This window comes from Drosophila arizonae, chromosome X (assembly GCF_054131065.1).
Source record: "Drosophila arizonae isolate 15081-1271.41 chromosome X, UAZ_ARI_1.0, whole genome shotgun sequence".
NCBI lineage: Eukaryota > Metazoa > Arthropoda > Insecta > Diptera > Drosophilidae > Drosophila > Drosophila arizonae.
This window is the reverse complement of record NC_142927.1, coordinates 8565412-8584372: the sequence shown is the minus strand read 5'-3', so window position 1 is coordinate 8584372 and position 18961 is coordinate 8565412. Positions and strand designations below refer to the sequence as shown.

The following is an 18961-nucleotide window of genomic DNA, read 5'->3' as shown; positions in this document are numbered from 1 at the left end:
CCGCAGCAGCAACACAATGGCTGTTAGCCAGAAACCTAGGTAGAGCCCTGCGGGCGGTGCCTGAGCTACCTGCCACTCATGGGCAGGTAAACACAAATTGAAGTGCGTGGGCGATGGTCGGCGAGTGGGTGACGTTCCTGGAAAGCCCAGGGAAAGCACCACATTCAATTGAATGAATCGGACTGGCTGAGAGATTGAGTCAGTTTTCAATTGCAAGTGCAGCGAAGAGGTCGTGCCAAAGACGGAAAAACCATGGAGCATCCATACAACCCATACAAAATGTTCGCACACACCAGTGACAAAACATTGCCGAATGTTTAATGAAATAATTACGATTCGAATCAATTGCAGCCCTCAAGACATTGAGGCGAGCGCCTGCTTCAGAAGAGGCACCTACATCGAGCTGTCGACGGGCGTGCTGCGCCGTGTGGAGGACATACGCACCGAGGATTTCATTCAGTCGGCGTTGCGTTGTCCGGAATTCGACCTCAAGGAGGCGACGGTGGTCAAGATAGATAGGAGCTCAGAGCATATGAACAAGATTACGTTTAGCTATGATATGCAGCATTTGAAGGTGCGACCATTGCAAATTTATTGAATTTGATTTGGATTTACTTTGTGCTCCGTTCTAGGTCACCATGGAGGTGGCATCGGCTCATCCTTTATTTGTGTATGGCCAGGGCTGGGCATCGTGCAACCCGCAATTGAGTTTTGATCTTTACGAGCTAAAGTGCCAGCAATTGCAGGTCGGTGACATTTGTCTTTCGCTGGTGGAGCGTGAGCAGCCACCACCGCCACCAGTGGAGGCTCTGGATCTTCAGCCTGTTCCACTACTGGAAGCCCAGTGGACAAACTGTCAATCTGTAGCACTGCCCCAGCATCCGTATCAAGTGTATGCGGAGATGGCAAATCTTGTGGCAGCCTATACACAACATTTGATTGGCAAAATGGCAAATTGACAAATTAATTCACTTAATTCATTTTTTATATATTGATTAAATATGTACTGTAGTAATGTATTTAGTATTAAATTAATAAAATCTTTAAAGTATACGTTAAAATATATTTCTAAATTCGTTTCCTTTAAACTTGAGCTCTTATAAATAAGTATCAAAATGATTTTGAATTTAAAATTTGTAAATAGTTTTTGCATGAAAATTTGAAAAAAAAACTGCGATCTTTGTTACCGCAGTGCTGCCAAGGACTTTACTATCGGTTAACGAATCAATCGATAGTTGTGTGCTGAAAACCGTAACATATATCGAATAATGTGGGCACACTGTTTGTCAGTGATTGACATCTCCATGAACTGAACGTGAAAGCCAAAACAACAAAAACAATTCGGTGGCGCAAATTTAATGTACATATATGATCACAAGCCTTGGTGATCTTTCGATGAAAAGCGCTGTCTTACCGCTGGGCAATTGCAATAATGCCAACGAGGATGCATCGATACTGACCGATGGTTCTGGCTACAAGAGCAACAAAAGGAGCGGTAACAAACACATTGTGAACGACAACACCAGCAGCAACAGCAACAGCAACAACAATATTAATAATAACAACAACAGCAACATTAATAATATAAATGAAAATACGCTGTGGCCTCCAGCACACGATATGCAAGCGTCCGCCAACGCTAATCCAGTGCTGCGTAATATAAACAATGATATGACAAAGGGCATTTCGCGTAAAGTGCATCAATGCAGGAGTAAGTGACCCATCCACCCATCTATCAGCTCTCCCAACTGCCTATGTATGTACAGTCTGTAGCTGTAACTGTCTGCATTTGCTTCTTATATTCACAGTGCAATTCTCATCCAATGATCGAGGAGATAAAATGGGCGGCGACGACATGCGCATGTCGAAGATTATGCGCCGCCTGCACAACGAATCGAGCCCGGCGGCTGCTCTCGAACTGTGCAACAAACTGGACATGGCCGTGCGGACTCCAGTTAATGTGGGCTATTTGACTCGGTCTTTTGACGTTATCTTGGATGGCATGCTGTCGTTGTTTAAGCAATGCCCGGCCCCGGTGCTAGAGGAGTGCAGCAAAACTCTTGGAGTGATTGGCTACATCAATCGCATGTCATATCCCATCTATGAGGACTTCATTGTGAATAACTTTAGGATGCACAAGCGCATGCAAAAATATTTAATTGTTGCGCTACAGACGACGCTCAGGTGAGTGTCATCCCATGTCCACGTGAACCGTGATCCGTACGCCTGCTTTATTTTAGCTGCGACACAAAGGGCGATCTGCACATTTTTTCGGACAAGATAATGGCCCTATTGAAAGACTTTCTGGAGGGAGCCGAGAGCCCCGACATCTTCATGGGCATCAGTACGTGCATTGTGCAATTCTCGCTCAATTATCGCGACACTTTCGAGTGCCATTTTACGGATGTGGTGGACATCATCATTGGCTGGCAGCTGGAGGTTGGCCAGCCCGAGGAAGTGAGGACGCATTGCGCCTACGTGCTGGAGCAGCTGACACCATATTTTAGCAAACAGTTGGACTTTAGCTATGGACTCTTAACCCAGTTCATCGAGGACATATCGGACAAATCGGAGCGCCTGGACGAGCGGATCGGCGCCTTCGTTGGGGCCTTCAATACGCTGCTCAAATGTCTCACCCGCATGCACATTTCATGCGAATCAATCGTTGCCCTGGCACTCGTGCATCTCATCAAAGTGCTGCCCGCCATGCTGGAGGACCCGCACGGCGTGGGCGACGATGCTCTGATGAATATCAATGAGCTGTTCTGCATTTGCTTGCTCAATGGCTATGCCAATCCGGACGCAGAGACTCTCGACAAGCTAATCCACATGCAGTTCGAGCACATATCCAAATTGTCCGACTCTCAAAAGTTGAGTTGCCTGTATTTGCTGTTGTGCACGGTGCGGAAGCTGCGCGCTCGTGTGCCCGCCAGCCTGGTCCAACTGATCTTTCAGTCGGATCCCGCTGATGCTGCAGAGCAGACATATTTGACCAGCATACGACTACAGAACGAGACAAAGGCCCACAAGCTGCTGCTGCGCACCTGCCAGGAGACGTTGCTGATTAAGAATGTGCCCATCTTGCAGCAGGCATACAAGCAGCTCGTCCAGGACGTGGACAAATGTATCTCACAGCTGGCCCAGGCCGAGTGCGATTCCAGCGAAGCGGAAATCTTGCTCATCTTTCATTTGGCCACACTGGCGGCACTGGCCAAGCAGACGTCCTCAATCATTGGCATGTACGCCTGCAAGCCATCCATACTGGAGCTCTTGATAACCAATTGTCGTGCCGGCGAATTGAGCATCTGGTCGAAGCATCCGACCACCCATCATGCCATACTCTGCCTGCTCGTCGTCCACTGCCAGGCCAATCACAATTTCCGCAACAACTCGAGTCTGCTGCGCGAGAGCGACGCCGACAAGAACCTGCATCCGGGCAGCTGCCAGTCGCCGACGGCTCACAGCTTCGGTCAGATACTGAAGTTCTTGGCCCACTGCTTGGTGAGCAGTGCACAGCTGGCGCCGGTCAATATCAAGCATCTGCTCGGCTGGACAAAATCTCTGCTGGTAGAGTGTGGCTCGCGCTGTGCCGTATTGCTGGAGCATGACGATTTCATGACCATTTGCGAGAGCATTGCGAGCACAGCTGCCAAATACGCGCCCCTGGAGAGTGCTCTGTGCATTCAGGCCGTGCTCGGCTATGGCACATCGAATCTGAGCCTTGAGCTGCTCCTTTTGTATCGCGAGACGGCGCTGCAGCAGCTCCAATCGCTGGTCAGCAGCGCCCATGAGGCCTACGCCCAGATCTATGCCCAGCTGCCGCTCAGCTTGATCATCGCCCGACGCGTGCCCTCCGGCATTGGCAGCAATCACATTTGCGTCTGGCAGCAGCGCCTGAGCCAGTGCAGCGCCATGCGCGAAAATGTCTTTCGGGATTTCTTTGAGCGCCTGCAGACGCCGGAGCAACAGCCGTTCGGCGAGTGCTTGCGGTCGATGTTCATACGCAGCTGCCAGGTGACGCAGCTCGACGAGCGGCAGGAGAAGCTCTCCCAGTGCACGCGCCGCTGTCAGCGTCTGGCCACCGTCTGGCTGCAGTTCGAGGCGGCGCGCTTCTGTGTCGACCAGAAGCTGCGCACGCCGCTGGGCAAGCCGCAGGACACGTTCCTCGCCTTCGAGGCCATTGTGACGCGCTATGCCCGACTTCTCAGTGGCTGTGGCAAGGACAATGAGCGCCGAGACTTCGACGATCTCTCACTGCAGCAGCTCTCCAACACGCGTGCCAACTTGAACCTGCTGCTGGGCTTCCTGGATGCGCTCGAGAAGCTCATCTACAATGCGGCCGAGGGCAGCGCCTTTGCACTGCGCGCACCCGAGAAGCCAGTCAGCGCCTTCTTCCGGCTCAACAATCCCACATGCCAGTCCTGGTTCAATCGCATTCGCACCAGCGTCATTATCATAGCCATGCACTGTCATCAGCCGGAGCTGGTCATACGCTATGCCCAGGTAGGTGTCATTGCTTTCGATGCTCTGAACCCATTGAAGGAGTGCAAATATCCCAAGACCCTTGATCACAGCGTTCAGCTGAGTTGATCTGGCCATGTCCGCTCTTACGTCAGTCCGTAGGTTTGATCGTCTGTCCGTCAGCATGAACGCTACAATCTCGTAAACTATAAAAGATAGAGATCCAAAATTTGACATCTAGATTCTTGTATAGTGCACGCAGCACAAGCATATAATTTTATTCCGATAACTCATACCATTTCCTTATTATCGATAAAAATCGATCGCTCGTTTGTTCTGGATCCATGTATTGAATAGAAAGATTTAGTGTAATATTTGTGTTTGGGTGCAGAGTATTTCCCCGTCGAGCATTCTCTACCATACTCTAGTTTAAAAGACTTTGGAATTCGTACTTATTTCCGTCTCTTTTCACAGCAAATCCTGCTCACCCATAAGACGCAGGACTCCACGTACAGCCAGGCGATAGTCTACCTGGCCTGGGCCTATGTCAGCTGCCAGGAATCGGACTCGCTGCGCGGCCTGTACGTGTGGGCGCGCGCGCGCAGCAGCAAGTGCTACAAGTGGCTGCTGTCTGCCGCAGATCAGGCAGCTGAGCGCACGGAGCTGGCGCTGGCCGGCTACCGGTCCGTTCTGGCCGATGGGGATCTGGAGACGCATACGCGCCAGTTTGTGCAGGCGCAGCTGTTCGAGTGCCTGCACTGCACGGGACAGTGGACGCAGCTAGTGGAGCTGAAGGCGAAGTGGAAGCGCGCCGGCGACAACATCCAGGTGAATCCCTTCCTGCACAAGAGCATGACGCAGCTGAGTGTGCTGGAGCAGCTGCTGGCCAAGAGCGAGGCCACATCGGACGAACTGAACGCTGCGCTGCACACGCTGAGCATCTGGCCCAGCGACAACGAGCCCCACGCCAGCTTCTCGGCCGACTGTGTGCTCGAGAAGCTGGAGAACATTGTGCTGCAGCAGTGCCACTCAGTGGACGACCACAAGCCGTTTGAGGTGGGTCCACGCGTGCAGCAGCTGCTGGACATGAACTGGCGCGAGTGTCTGCTCAACTACAGCTGCGAGCAGCAGCACTGGCAGCAGCTGACGCTGCTGAAGCACATCACCCAGACGCTGAGCAGCAGCCAGGAGCCGCTGATGCTGCTGCCCATGGACAACAAGGGCAGAGAGGAGCGCCAGCAGCAGCAGCTGCAGCAGGGGCATCAACATCATCAGCACCATATTGGCAGCTTGGGCAGCTCCTTATTCCTGCGTTGTGTGGCCTGGACGCAACTGCTGCGCAACCACTGCAACGTGAACAGCCTGGGCAATCTCTATCTGGAGACGGCGGCGGTGGCGCGCGAGGAGGGCAACCAGTCCACCTGCCAGGCCATGCTGGAGCGGTTCTTTGGCCAGCCACTCGCAGACGTTGCGGGCTACCTGTTGACCAATTCGCCGGACATCAACAATTTGCAGCTGCTGCGTGGCTACACCGAGGTGGCCAAGTGCCTGCACCTCCAACAGCAGCTCCAGCCGCAACAGCAGCAGCAGCAGCAGCAGCAGCAGCATTTGCAGTGCAGCGAGCTGAGCGCCATCAATGTGTGCACATCCCTTTGTCTGGCCATACAGAAGCAGCTGCCGCAGCCGGAGCTGACTTCCAATGTAGGGGCCGAGCTGTTGCTGACGCTCTCCGATTGGATAGCCGCGCGCAGCTGCAACGGGCTGGCCACCAACATGTCCACCCACATGCAGCAGCTGCTGGAGCAGCTGCCCGAGTGCCCCTTGGCGCGCAGCTCGACACAGCCGACGACGCTGCCGCACGGCGAGCGATTGGTGGCGCGCCTGATCAATGCCAGCCTGCAGCAGCGGCCGAACAACGAGGAGGCGCTCATCGCGTATGGCAACTGGTGCTATCGCTGGGGCAAGAAGACCGTCGACAGCGGCACCGTGCTCAGCCAGGCGGATATCACGGCCATTGGCGAGGCGCTGGGCGGCGAGCAGCCCCTGGATGGCGACACGCTGCAGGAGCTGCTGGAGGCACTGCGCACGGAGCCCCAGCCGGGCAACAACTGCGAGGAGGACGAACTGCAAACGGATGCACAGTGCGAGCTGCGACTGCGACAGCTCAGCGTGCTGGCCGACAAGCCAGCCAGCGTGCTGGAGTCGATAGTGCGCATCTGGCGTCGGGCCATGGCCAATACCTTTGACTACTACAAGGCAGCGGCAGGCTCCTATTTCCAGTATCTCAGCCTGAAGGCGGGTTCCGGCGAGGGGTGTGCGGTGCAGCCGCAGCAGCCGCAACAGCCGCGTTTCCATGTCGACGACAGCAACGTGGTAACGACAACGCTGCGTCTGCTGCGCCTGATTGTGAAGCATGCCAGCGGACTGCAGGATGTGCTGGAGCAGGGCCTGAAGACGACGCCGATTGGGCCGTGGAAGGTCATCATTCCGCAGCTCTTCAGCCGGCTCAATCATCATGAGCCGTATGTCAGGAAGAGTGTGTGTGCGCTGCTCTGCCGCCTGGCCGAGAGTCGGCCGCAGCTGGTCACCTTTCCGGCCGTGGTGGGCGCCAATCGTGAGCTCCAGGCCACGCCCATCAACAGCACCGCCAGCAGCGGCAGCGGCAGCGGCAGCGGCGGCGGTAGCAGCAGCAGCCCGGCACAGAGCTATGCAATATTGTTGAATGCGCTGACCAAACAGTCGCCCGAGGTGGTGCAGCATGTCCAGCTGCTGGTGAAGGAGCTGCGACGCGTCTGCCTGCTCTGGGATGAGTATTGGATACACTCGCTGGCGCACATCTACAATAGCTATGTGGGCCGTGTCAGCGGATTGGCCAGCGAGTTCAAGCCCGACGATCATGAGGGCAAGCAGAATCGCTTCGATAGCTGGCGCCCGCAGCTGATCAGCGATATGGAGGCGCTGATGGCATTCACCACCCGCGAGGCGGAGACCAACTACGAGCGCAGCTTCAAGCGGCGCTTCGATGCGCCCATTGCGAGCACGCTGGAGGCGCTGCGTAGTCGCCCGTACCCGGAGGCATGGGACAAGCTGAAGCAACTCTACCACGTCCTGCAGTCTAACATGCTGCGCGGCACGAGCAGCACTCTGAGAATGCAGACGATCAGTCCGGTGCTGTGCGAAATTGGACGCATGCGCATTTCGATGCCGGGCCTGGACGCGCAAGACGAACAGCAGCCGGTGCACATTGAGAGTGTGGAGAGCACCGTCTGCATTCTGCCCACCAAGACGAAGCCCAAGAAGGTCGCCTTCTATGGCAGCAATGGGCAGAAGTACACGTTCCTCTTCAAGGGCCTGGAGGATCTGCATCTGGATGAGCGCATCATGCAATTCCTGTCCATATCGAATGCCATCATGGCTACCAAAAATGATACGCCGCAGAGCTGCTATCGCGCCCATCACTACTCGGTCATACCGCTGGGCCCCCAGTCGGGTCTGATCAGCTGGGTGGATGGGGTCACTCCGCTGTTTGCCCTGTACAAGAAATGGCAGCAGCGCCAGCCTCAGCCGGCCACAGGCGCCACATCGCGCCGCCTCACCGATCTCTACTACAACAAGCTGTCGCCACTGCTGGCCAAGCACAACATGCTAGTCACGGATCCGCGTCGCCAGTGGCCCTTGTCGGTGCTGCGACAGGTGCTTAGCGAGCTGCAGCAGGAGACGCCGGCGGATCTGCTCTCCCGTGAGCTGTGGTGCCATGCGGGCAGCGCCGCCGAGTGGCGCCAGTCAGTGCGTCGCTACACGAACTGCATGGCCGTCATGTCCGTCATTGGCTATGTGATTGGCCTGGGCGATCGCCACCTGGACAATGTGCTCATCAACCTGAGCAGCGGCGACATCGTCCACATCGACTACAATGTCTGCTTCGAGAAGGGCCGCACTCTGCGCATACCCGAGCGTGTGCCCTTCCGCCTGACACAGAACATGGTGCACGCCCTGGGCATTACCGGCATCGAGGTAAGTTCTATTAGTGTTCTTATCATGCTCGATCCGCTAGAGATTTACAGCAGAGACTTCGTATTTAAGTCTAAGGTTTTGCGTATGCTAGCCCGAAACACTCATTCTATATCTCATATGCCTTAGATTCTTAAATTCGCCAATCTTAACTCCTTAAGGGCCTTAGCCTCTTAGCTCCTTAGCTCCTTAGCTCCTTAGGGTTTTAAGTCCTTAAGATCGTTAGTTCTCTAAGGGCATTAGCTCTTTAAGGTCCTTAGCTCCTTAAGGGCATTAGCTCCCTGAGGGCACTAACTCGCTAAGAGCCTTCGCTCTCTAAGGGCTTTAGCACCTTAAGGGTTCTCGCCCCCTAAAGATCTTTAAGGCTCCTTCCTTATGGCTTCAGTTTCTTTGATCTTGCCCAACATATTTTTTACTTTTTATTTCAGCTGAACTTATTTACTAAATTTCTAAAGTAACTGCCAAACATCAGCTGTTATAAGGGGTTTGTAATCAAATACCCTACCCTCAAGTTGTGTATTCAATCTAACTAACACCTGGTGTAGTATTCTTTGTAAATATTCGTGTTTCGCATTTACAATTAACACGATATTTCAGCGTTGACTTTCAATTCAAATAATTGTTCAAGTTCTCCCATTGCCAACTGCTTTCTCAAGTTTTCCCAGCCCGACTAGACGACGCCTCGAACTGGGCTTTCAAATCACCCCACTCAAGCTTAACCATAACAATTGCTAAAATGCTCATTTGAGTCTCTAGTTAGGATATGCGCAGTGCTCATGTGTTCAGCTCTCTTTCGGAAGCCAACTGAGATAGAGAGCTAATAATGAGTCAGTATAGATTGATTCAATGAGACGTGAACTCTGCGTGAGTTAAGGCTGGATTTCCTAATGGTTTTCTTTAGTCTGTATGCTCCATTAATCCCACTTCACTAAACCGTCAACAAATGTCTTTGATTCTGTTCATTGTGATCTACCAAGTGATCGATGTAGCACCCCTCGGGGTTTCTCCCCCTCGCATTAAAGATATTTCTTCTTGTGATTTACATCCGATTTATTTTGTATTTATTGCGCGCCCTGGCACTGAGTTGAGAGTTTTTCTGTGGGCTTACATTCCTTGGCGGCTGTGTAGCCGTTGCAGCTGTTGCTATCGATGCGCTGCTTGACACTGTCCGAGGGCAGGTTGAGCTCCAGGTCGGCATCGATGCGACAGCACCTGCTGGACTTGCAGCAGAGCGTCTGGGCGAACGCACGCCGAAAGCCGGCATTCTTCCATGAGTAGATGATGGGATTGAGCGCCGAGTTGGCCATGGCCAGCGAGAAGGCTGTCTTGTAGATCATCGAGTTGCTGCGGCACACGCGAAACAGCTGGGCGATCGCCACACAGAAGTAGGGCAGCCAGCAGAGCGTGAAGCAGCCCATGATGAACACCACAATCTGGACGCTCTTCCAGTCCGGGTGCAGCATGCTGTGGCTGCTGTGCGTGTTGTAGACGACAGACTGGCGCAATCGCTGCGCCTGCTTGGACGCCTCGCGCATGATGCGCCAGTAGAAGACCAGCATGCATATCCAGATGATGGCGAATCCGGGCGTTATGATCCCAGCCACATACCATGGCAGCAGCACCTCGTCAAACTCGCAGCCCTGCGCCGCGGACCACTTGTTCCAGAATATGGGTATCAGAGCCACCAGAGCGCCCACACACCAGTTCAATGTGATGATCATGTAGGCGACGCGACGCGTCATATAGCTGCCATAAATGAGCAAGGATTTCGATTAGCTGAGCACTCAAGAGGGGACAACATACAAATTGAATATAACGAAAGCATCGGAAGTGCAAATAAGTATCGAGTAAGCCAGCTACCATCGCTAAAATTATACGAGTGTCATACGTTCATTTATGGACTGTAGACGTTGGCCTTAAGTGAAAATAACCCAAAACACGTTATAAAGATAAGATTCGGATATTGGAGATTATATGTGCAATCGACCAAGAAATAAACTGCCTATTGTAATAGTTGACTAGGCGATAGCAGCTGCCATTTGCCCAGCTGGGTCAGATAATATATTCACAATGATGTCTACCGATATGAAAGCCCAGTGGGAAGCCCGCTGAACTGGGACTCATCTTGAGGTATACTGAGTCAAAATTTGGTGTTCATAGTTCAAGAGATATAGCAAAGTAGAGTACGGTTATAGCTAACTTATATGGGCAAACTTTTATGGTTATAGCGTCTTGCGGGTATGTCGATGGTTCTTAAGCGTTGTTATAATCAGATTCTACTGTATATGATATCGAAATATTAGCTATATAAGATTCATCTAGACATTTTACTATATTATGGCCGGGTTAGTTATACAAGGTATAAGCTATACTTGGTCTTTCCATGACTAGTTTAATGTCATTAGCAATAGCTATAGTATCAGCCTAGCTTAAAATTGCTATTTGAAATCGATCTTTATCGATTTTTATTTTAAGATTTTTCTTTAGCAGTTAATGATCAATATATATACAAATGGATATAACACTGTAATCCAATTAGATTATCAGACGGAATGTGTATAGAAGTAAGTCAGACCATCCGAACAGCTGAGTAAGTCGGGAGACAGAAACAGATCTGTAAGAATTTACAGTTTATAATTCTTGTTTCATATCAACTTTGATCGATTAGACGATAAAAATCTAGAAGTTACTGATCAATATGGATATAAGAAGACTAAAATCGGATTAGTTTTTAAGTCGGAATGTATATAGAAATAAGTCAGACGGAGGGAGCAGCTGAGCAGGTCGAAAGATTCCCGTAATTTAGACAAGGGACTCGGCAGACAAGCAGATTATAGATCTGCATAGACTGAGTTCGACTCGAAACCCGAATTGTTATAGACAATAGTTCATGTGAAGACTTACCGTCTGTAGTGCAGGGCGTACATGACCGCGATATAACGATCCACGGCAATGGAGATGAGCGTCAGTATGGAGACGCAGCAGGCGCAGATGAAGAGAAAGAAGCGAAACAAACAGAAGCCGCGCAGTCTGCCGAGATCGAGGCTGCTGCCCATGTAGAAGACGACGTGATAGGGCAGGGCGACGCCCACAATGAAGTCGGAGATGGCCAGCGATAGGATGAACAGATTCGATATGACCGAGCGCAGATTGCGGCAGGTGCGCACGGCGACAATGGTGAGCGCATTGCCCACCAGAATGATGACAAAGATGATCGCATTGATGATCAGCCAGAGCAGGAGGCCAGCGTTAATCCGGGAGGGCAGCTGCGCTCCAACGGTGGCGGCAACAGTTGTCATATCCATGTCCATGAGGGCATCCTCTAGCCCGTTAGCTGTTGTTGTGGCGAAAGTGTTGCTGCTGCTGTTGCTGCTGTTGCTGATGCTATTGTTGCTATTATCGCTGGGGTTTAACCAAGCGTACTCCTGACTGTCCATGACACCCACTCGACCCGCACGACCCACACGACGATTCGGGAATCTCCCGCACTCAATACACAATTAACGTGAGCAGCTGTCAAAAAATCAGATCAGCCAATGTGAAGCGCGGCCACGAAACGCACCGAGCGCCAGTTTTGAGCAATCTGCCAGCCGGCCACTCCACATGGGGCAAGGACTTTGGTGTTTAGCCAGCGCAATATGTGGGCGTCGTTTGTTTACGTTTCGGTTCGCTATTATCCGCAGCACCAACTGATAACGGCGACCTGATCCAGCGTGAGAAACGCAATCCGCTAGCACAGCTCTCGACCACATTTCCAGCTACCCTACACCAAAGCAACGTCGATTTGCCACTGCCAATCGAGTAGGGTATGCTGCTCAGTCGACTCGATTGGCCCTACTGTGCGAGTGTGTGCAACTGTGTGGGGGAGGGGCTACATGATTATTAGCTATCTAATGCGGCTGACACATTTCTATCGATATCGATATGGAGGCACTCGTATGCGCTTAACGTATTTTTAGCACTTCACAAATTAACCCTAGGTGAGCCGCAGAGCTTACATCTATTAATGTATCAAGTGCTAATTGATAAGTGGATTATTTGTTTATCTATGTACATTTCGCTTGGCCCCCGTCGAGGCTAGGCGCATGTTAAAGTTCATGTTAGCGGGCAGCCAGCATGAGTCAATATAGAAAATATATTTATCCTCATGTTATGCCCATAATCAAACTCTAAAAACAGCTGACAACGTTTACTTATGTATGACTGCAAAAAAATACTATATATGTATATAATATATATATTTATATACTTACCAGCTGGTTTAAGTAGCTTGTAAATTGACAGAGAAATCAACAAACAGAGAACAAACAATGTAAACAAATTTGATAAAAGCCCATTGAAATGCTAGCGATTTATCAGCTGCATAAATGGCCTAGTAAATAAACATTTGCACGCGTTAATGCTATGGGAGAAATGTTTTTGGCCAACGCGTCGTATGGGTAATAATCAGATAAACTATTTACGATGCGCAATCAAGTGTGGGGCCATCGAGCAAGCCACAAATTACGCACAATTTCAAAGTTAAAATCATTCAGCAATGGCTCTATCAGATATTGAGTTTATATTTCTAGTATATAGTCGTATATGCAGGTATGCATATATCGTATAATCAGTCGTTGTAATAGTCGATATAAAAATGTTCTCTTATTTTACGATGCCTGCAATTTGTTTGCCTTCTTGTTGTTGTTTAGATATGCCGAGCGATAAAGGCGATTCGTGGGACTTTATTTACGAGTCTATCTGTGAATCGTATCGATTTATGATCATGATACCATATTTGATAATCCATGTCTTTTTTTTTTTTTTTTCTAGGGTGCCTACCGTCTGGGCTGCGAGTATGTGCTGAAGGTGATGCGCAAGGAGCGCGAAACCCTGCTCACCCTGCTCGAGGCGTTCGTCTATGATCCGCTAGTCGATTGGACAATCAACGAAGATGCCTCAAATCTGCGACGCGCTATCAATGCGAAACCGCTGGCCTGTGCCGCCGTCTCCAATGAGCTGAAGTGCCTCAAGAAAGACAAGTGCAAGAACAAGCTCTCCGACTGGGACGCCAAGCGACGACACTACGTGAGCAAGCTGAAGCAGTGCCAAAAGTTTTGGTCCAAGTACAAGTGAGTTAACGAGTCGGTAGAGCGCTTTCGAAGACTTTCGACTTTGCCTTAAACAGAAATAGATATATTGGGTCGAGTCTTTTGGTAGAAAACGCATGTAAAGCCTTCTAAAGTAGACTTAAAGTTATTTTTGGGCTGCCCTATTTTGATCAGTCTTTCTAGTTTTCCTGATGGGTTGCATGTTAGAGTATTTTCTTTCTAAGGAAGAAAATCCCTTATTTTAACATATGTCTTGTATGTCTTGTTCCTTATCTTTAAACTTCCTAAACTGAAATAGAGTTAGTTTTGGTTTGTCGTCTAGTGCACATTCTTTCTAAGGAAGAATATCCTTTATCTCAATGCCTTTACAAAATGTTTCTTCAGAAGGAAAAAGTTCATTATCTTATAAATTCTTAATTATAGCAACAATGAACTAAAGTTCTTTGTGGTTTGAGCTCTATATTTATTTAATCCTTCCAAAGAAGAGCCAATGGGCTCTCCTCTAAATACATTTCCTAACTGGAAAAAAGCTTTTGTATGGTTGTTAAAGTCTTCCCCTTTCTCATCTTGGTTTCTATCCGTATCCATAATGCAGACTGGGTATATTGCCTCAGCTAACGGACATGACGCGAGAGATTGGGAAGCTGCAGCAGATACAGACGCAGCGCCTGGCCACGGAGCAGGAGCTGTTGAAACTGAACCAGCGCAGCGCCCTGATATCCGAGATCAATTCACTGGGCACGGCCATTGAGAGTCACAGCTTCAATTCGGCCTCGCCGCGCTACGCCACCAAGCTGTACCACACGGAGGCGTTGGCTCGCCAAGTCCAGTTGCGTCAGCCCGACTTTGAGGCGGTGTCGTCGCTGCTGGGGAGCTATAGGCAATGCCTGGAGCAGCAGCACCTGACCGACTTCAATATGCGGCTGATTCACTTTAAGCTGGACGGAGGCAACTTGCACAGCGAGTACCTGGCCTTGGTGGAGCTGGTGCAGTGCCATTTGCCGCCCCAGACGCTGGAGTCGTACGAAAGCACACGCACCCAGCTGGACGAGCTGTTCGAGCGGCTGAACGATCTGGGCCTGCAGTGCGTGGAGCACATGCAGCAGTATGCGGCCATAATGGCCTACTATCCGGATCATCTGAAGAGCAACAACATCTTTGTGCGCTTCCACGAGAGCTATGCCAACTACTTGGCCAAATCCGAGAACAGCAACAGCAGAAGCCAACAGAGCGCCGCGACCCAGTTCGACACGGACAGCAAGCTGAGCACAGCCCGAACCTTGGAGGCGGTCCAGCTGAATCTCAGCTGCCAGCTGCACGACTTGACGCAGCACTTTGCCCACGAACAGGCCCTGGCCCAGTCGCAGAGCCCGTCGCACGTCCTGCTGGCGGCTATAAAGCACAGCGGCTGCAGCAAGGTGCAGCTCGATGCGGCGCTCCTGCACACCCTGGAGAAGGCCAACAGTGCGTTCGCCCACTACGAGCGATCGGCTGTGGAGGAGCGTGAAATGAAACTCTTGGAGCATCAGGTGCAGCACATTCAGCTGGTGCGTACAATGTGCCTCAGTGTTACGGAGCCCGTGGACCAGGCCAACGATCACCTCAGCCAGCTACAGGACACGCTGTCCATGCTCATCCAGCTGCAGCACAGCTTCGAGCACGGCCTCACCGCCAGCCTGTTCCGTCTATTGCTGTTGCCAGCCAAGCAGAACCATTTGGAGGCAATTCTACAGCTGGATAGCAAGACTCTGGCCGAACGTTATCATCGATCAATGCCAGTGCAGCAGCAGCAGCAGCAGCAGCAGCAGCAGGAGTTGGAGCGATCGGAAAAACAACTGGAGCCGGCGGAGGACTCGCTGCAGCAATTGGCCATTCCACGAGCGTTGGAAACTCAGTTCATGCAATGCCTGCAGCCCGGCTACGATCTCTTCCAGCAGCTTACCAAGGCCCTGGAGCGTGTCACGCGCAATATTAAATTGATCATTGGCGATGTCAACGATGCTCCGACAGAGCAGTACATGGTGAGTGATCCAAGCTAGAGGGAAGGGAATTGTATTGACTAAAGTTAGAAATATGAATGAATGCAGCCAGTTGATAGTTGAATGGAAGCTACGTAGTAAGAGTGAGATAATGGAAACAACAGCAATAGTAAGAGAGAGATAAGGATAGAAGAACGATCGAGAGATCGAGGCAGGGAGATAGGCAGATATGAAAATGACAAAGACAGAACGAAGCGTGTGTATGAAAATGACGAATGATTCAGTTTTTGTACACATATACATACATATGCATATATATAGATAAACTGTAGGACTAGAGAGTAGTAATAAAATATTTAGACATTTATCTTGAATGGCGTTAAAGATTAAGTAGCCATGCACATATATAACAATTGTGAGTGATCTTTGTATTAAAGGAGAGTTAGAGATGATGTCAGAGCAGAGCTATATAATAGAAGCTATATAATATATGAGATCATTGCCTTGGTATTATGAAAACGTAGAAAGGAAACGGAAGGAATACGGAAATTGAGGAAGAGAGATACCAGAAAAGAGCTATTTAAAAGGAGAGCTACATATGAGATAAATGTTTAGGTTTAATAGAGATCTAGGTGTAAGGTGAGCTACAAAGAAAGTATCTATTGATCAGAGGTAACAGAGGGACATTGATTTCGAAGTAGCCCAAGAGAATGATAAGATTCCTGACCTAATCAAGCGATTTCGTTTGCAGGAACTGGGCATAATTAAGAATGCTGGCAACTTGTTGTCAGAGAAATGCTTCTTCGATCTGGTGCTGCAGACGGTGGACGCCAGCAGGAGCTGGGATCAGCGACTGATGCGAGAGCCGGTGCAGAACTTTGTACAGCGCCTGGAGATGACGTGCATTGTGGGCGTGGTGCCGTTGCTCTGCCGTTCCCACTACACTAACTGTTGCACCCGCGGCCAGGAGGTGGCAGCAGCCATTGCCCTGTGCTCGCCGGATGTGCTGCAGCTGTGCGATGGCTTCTTTGCGGCGCTGCAAGCGGAGGCGACGCTGCAGCAGCGCCAGTGCGAAATTGGGCAGCTCAATCAGCTGATCGAGGCACAGACGCTCATCGCAACGGCGCACTACTGGGCATACGGCGAATCGCTGGGCAGCGAGCTGAACTGCGGCCACGTCATCAGTAGGCAGAAGCTGTCCGAGGCAATCAGCCAGAACTTGCAGACGCTGTCCGACAAGGCACTGGCTATGGAGCGACTGCAGCATCACCTGACCTCGCAGCTAGACCAGCTGCAGACCCATCGCAGCAACTGGAACCGCAATCACATCGACAGCCTGCTGCGCAACGAGCAGCAGCAGCACAAGCTGACCAGCAATCAGCTGGGCGTGATCACTGAGCTGAAGAAATGCGCCAGTGCACTGTGCAGCATCGAGCAGGCGGACGGAATTGGCGGAGAGCAGGAGAAACTGCTGCTGGACAACATGGAGCAGTGGCTGCAGGCCTACCAGCAATGGGAGGTGAGTAATGCGCGGATTAGCGCCGTGGAGCAGGCGATTGTCCAGTTGCTGGACCCCGAGGGAGCCATCGATGACTGCTGGGTAAAGAACGTGCAGGGTCTGCTTGAGGATTACACGTGCAAGGTGCAGCGGGAGCTGTCGATGCTGGAGTCGGAGCAGCAGACCAGGCGCAGACTCATCTATGAGGCGCTCAAGGAAGTGCAGGTAAAACGAGTAGAATCACCTCAATTTCAATTGAGTGTCTAACACATCGTTCCCTCAGCGCCACCAGGAGCAGATGCCGCGCATTTACTCGCGCAGCCTGTGCAGCGACTCCGAGGAGCAGGCCAAATTGACACCGCTGGATATTCAGCTGCTTTGTGGTCATGTGCGCGACGCACAGCGCACACTCATGGACTTCTTTCAGCGTGTGGTGGAGCTGCGCAAGGACATGAGCAGCGAACGGCATGCACTGCACCATGACACGCTCGCCAGATGGCAGCAGCAGCTGCAGCAAATCGAGCAAATGGCTCAGCACGGCGTGGATGACTTCTTCAGGGGCATCGAGGACTTTCTGCAGCATTCGGTGGACAGTGATTCGCTGCCATACGAAACGTTTACGCACAACAAGAGTAAGCAACATGGAATCACTTCCAATTGCCTCACAGTCAAGCAATCTTAATGCCTTCTTTCAGGTGCACCCAATCTGCACGAGCAGAAACGCAATGCGTATGGCGTGTCCGTGTGGAAGAAGATACGCATGAAATTGGAGGGACGCGATCCGGATAGCAATCAGCGTGCCAGCGTCGCTGAACAGGTCGACTACGTGTTACGCGAGGCGACCAATCCGGACAATCTGGCCGTACTATACGAGGGCTGGACGCCATGGGTCTAAGTTGACGGACGTAGCCACAAATTGCCAGCAAATGGCAAACGGGCATCAAAATCGCATAAAACGCATTATGGAACGGGGGTCGGTCACAGTGGCAGGGGGATGCTCGGAAGTGGAGTGCCTGTTGCCAAATGTATCTATATCTATATACATGCGTGTATATTTATATTTATACATGAATCTACATGTATGTGTATATATACATAATATATATGTATATATGCAGGCTGGGGTTGCGCTAACAGGCGCATCGATCACCCCGCTCCCTTCCACATCCACACGACGACCTGCCCCCATCCCGACATCACAAAGTATAGAGGATAATACGACAAATATGGAAGGAGAGAAGGATAACAAACAACAACAAATGGATAGAACATAAAGGAGAACAGGACAACATCGTTTCGGTTGCTTTCGAAGCTCAACAGCTCAACATGCCCACACTCGGCCGAGCAACCCACACAGCGGGCACCGCAGGACACAGCACCTGATGCGGCCGGCAGGAACACGTCCAAATGCAAGCAAGCAACTCAACGGGACTTGGAGCAGTTCGCGTATCCGTTGCACTTTTCAAATTTGGATTCTCATTTAATCACACTAAAAAAACACGACGCATATTATTATTTTCAGCCTACCACCCCCAATAGAACGAGAAAGAGAGAAAGAAGAATGGCAGGGAGAGAGAGAGAGAGAGGGAGGAAAAGAAAATGGCTTGTTATATATACATTTATATATATACATATATGTATTTTATTTAAATTTAAGCTCAAAAGTTGTTTTAATTTAAGTTTTTATCCTTTTTATCGAACTATCCTACAGCTTACTTGGCATATTTTCAAACCATCAACAGGCGCGGGACATGCGCTCCAATTAGATTTGTTAACTTAAAGCTCTCATTTTGTTTGCTTAATAGTTTCCTTCTTTTTGCGGTGAATCAATGCGATCTTCATTAAATATTAATACAAAATAAATCAAAATGTGTTGTTATATACTTTAACATCGAGGACATCTCCTTGGACGGCTCGGTAGG

At 50.5% G+C, this 18961-nt stretch overlaps 3 protein-coding genes across 4 annotated transcripts; 2 read left to right on the top strand and 1 right to left on the bottom strand.

The window, feature by feature from the left end:
• The first annotated feature begins 46 nt into the window (after window positions 1-46).
• Window positions 47-1048, top strand: Atx-1 (Ataxin 1). 2 transcript variants are annotated; one of them, XM_018013999.2, is made up of 3 exons: window positions 47-281; window positions 352-574; window positions 633-1048. In XM_018013999.2, exons 1-3 carry the CDS (start codon window positions 253-255, stop codon window positions 957-959), a joined length of 579 nt encoding a protein of 192 aa, XP_017869488.1. In that variant the 5' UTR covers window positions 47-252; the 3' UTR covers window positions 960-1048. The 2 variants fall into 2 exon arrangements, with proteins under 2 accessions (XP_017869488.1, XP_089330689.1); XM_089474563.1 differs by having other exon boundaries at window positions 47-574.
• Window positions 1049-1258: 210 nt separating this feature from the next.
• On the top strand, window positions 1259-18908 carry nonC (serine/threonine-protein kinase Smg1). The gene is made up of 9 exons (XM_018014612.2): window positions 1259-1711; window positions 1809-2184; window positions 2241-4503; window positions 4936-8475; window positions 13285-13583; window positions 14158-15583; window positions 16293-17264; window positions 17323-17671; window positions 17735-18908. Exons 1-9 carry the CDS (start codon window positions 1369-1371, stop codon window positions 17932-17934), a joined length of 9768 nt encoding a protein of 3255 aa, XP_017870101.1. The 5' UTR covers window positions 1259-1368; the 3' UTR covers window positions 17935-18908.
• mAChR-C (muscarinic Acetylcholine Receptor, C-type) lies at window positions 9498-12354 on the bottom strand. Its single transcript, XM_018014594.2, has 2 exons — window positions 11377-12354; window positions 9498-10218 (listed from the first exon to the last, which is right to left on the bottom strand). Exons 1-2 carry the CDS (start codon window positions 11907-11909, stop codon window positions 9534-9536), a joined length of 1218 nt encoding a protein of 405 aa, XP_017870083.1. The 5' UTR covers window positions 11910-12354; the 3' UTR covers window positions 9498-9533.
• Window positions 18909-18961: the final 53 nt, after the last annotated feature.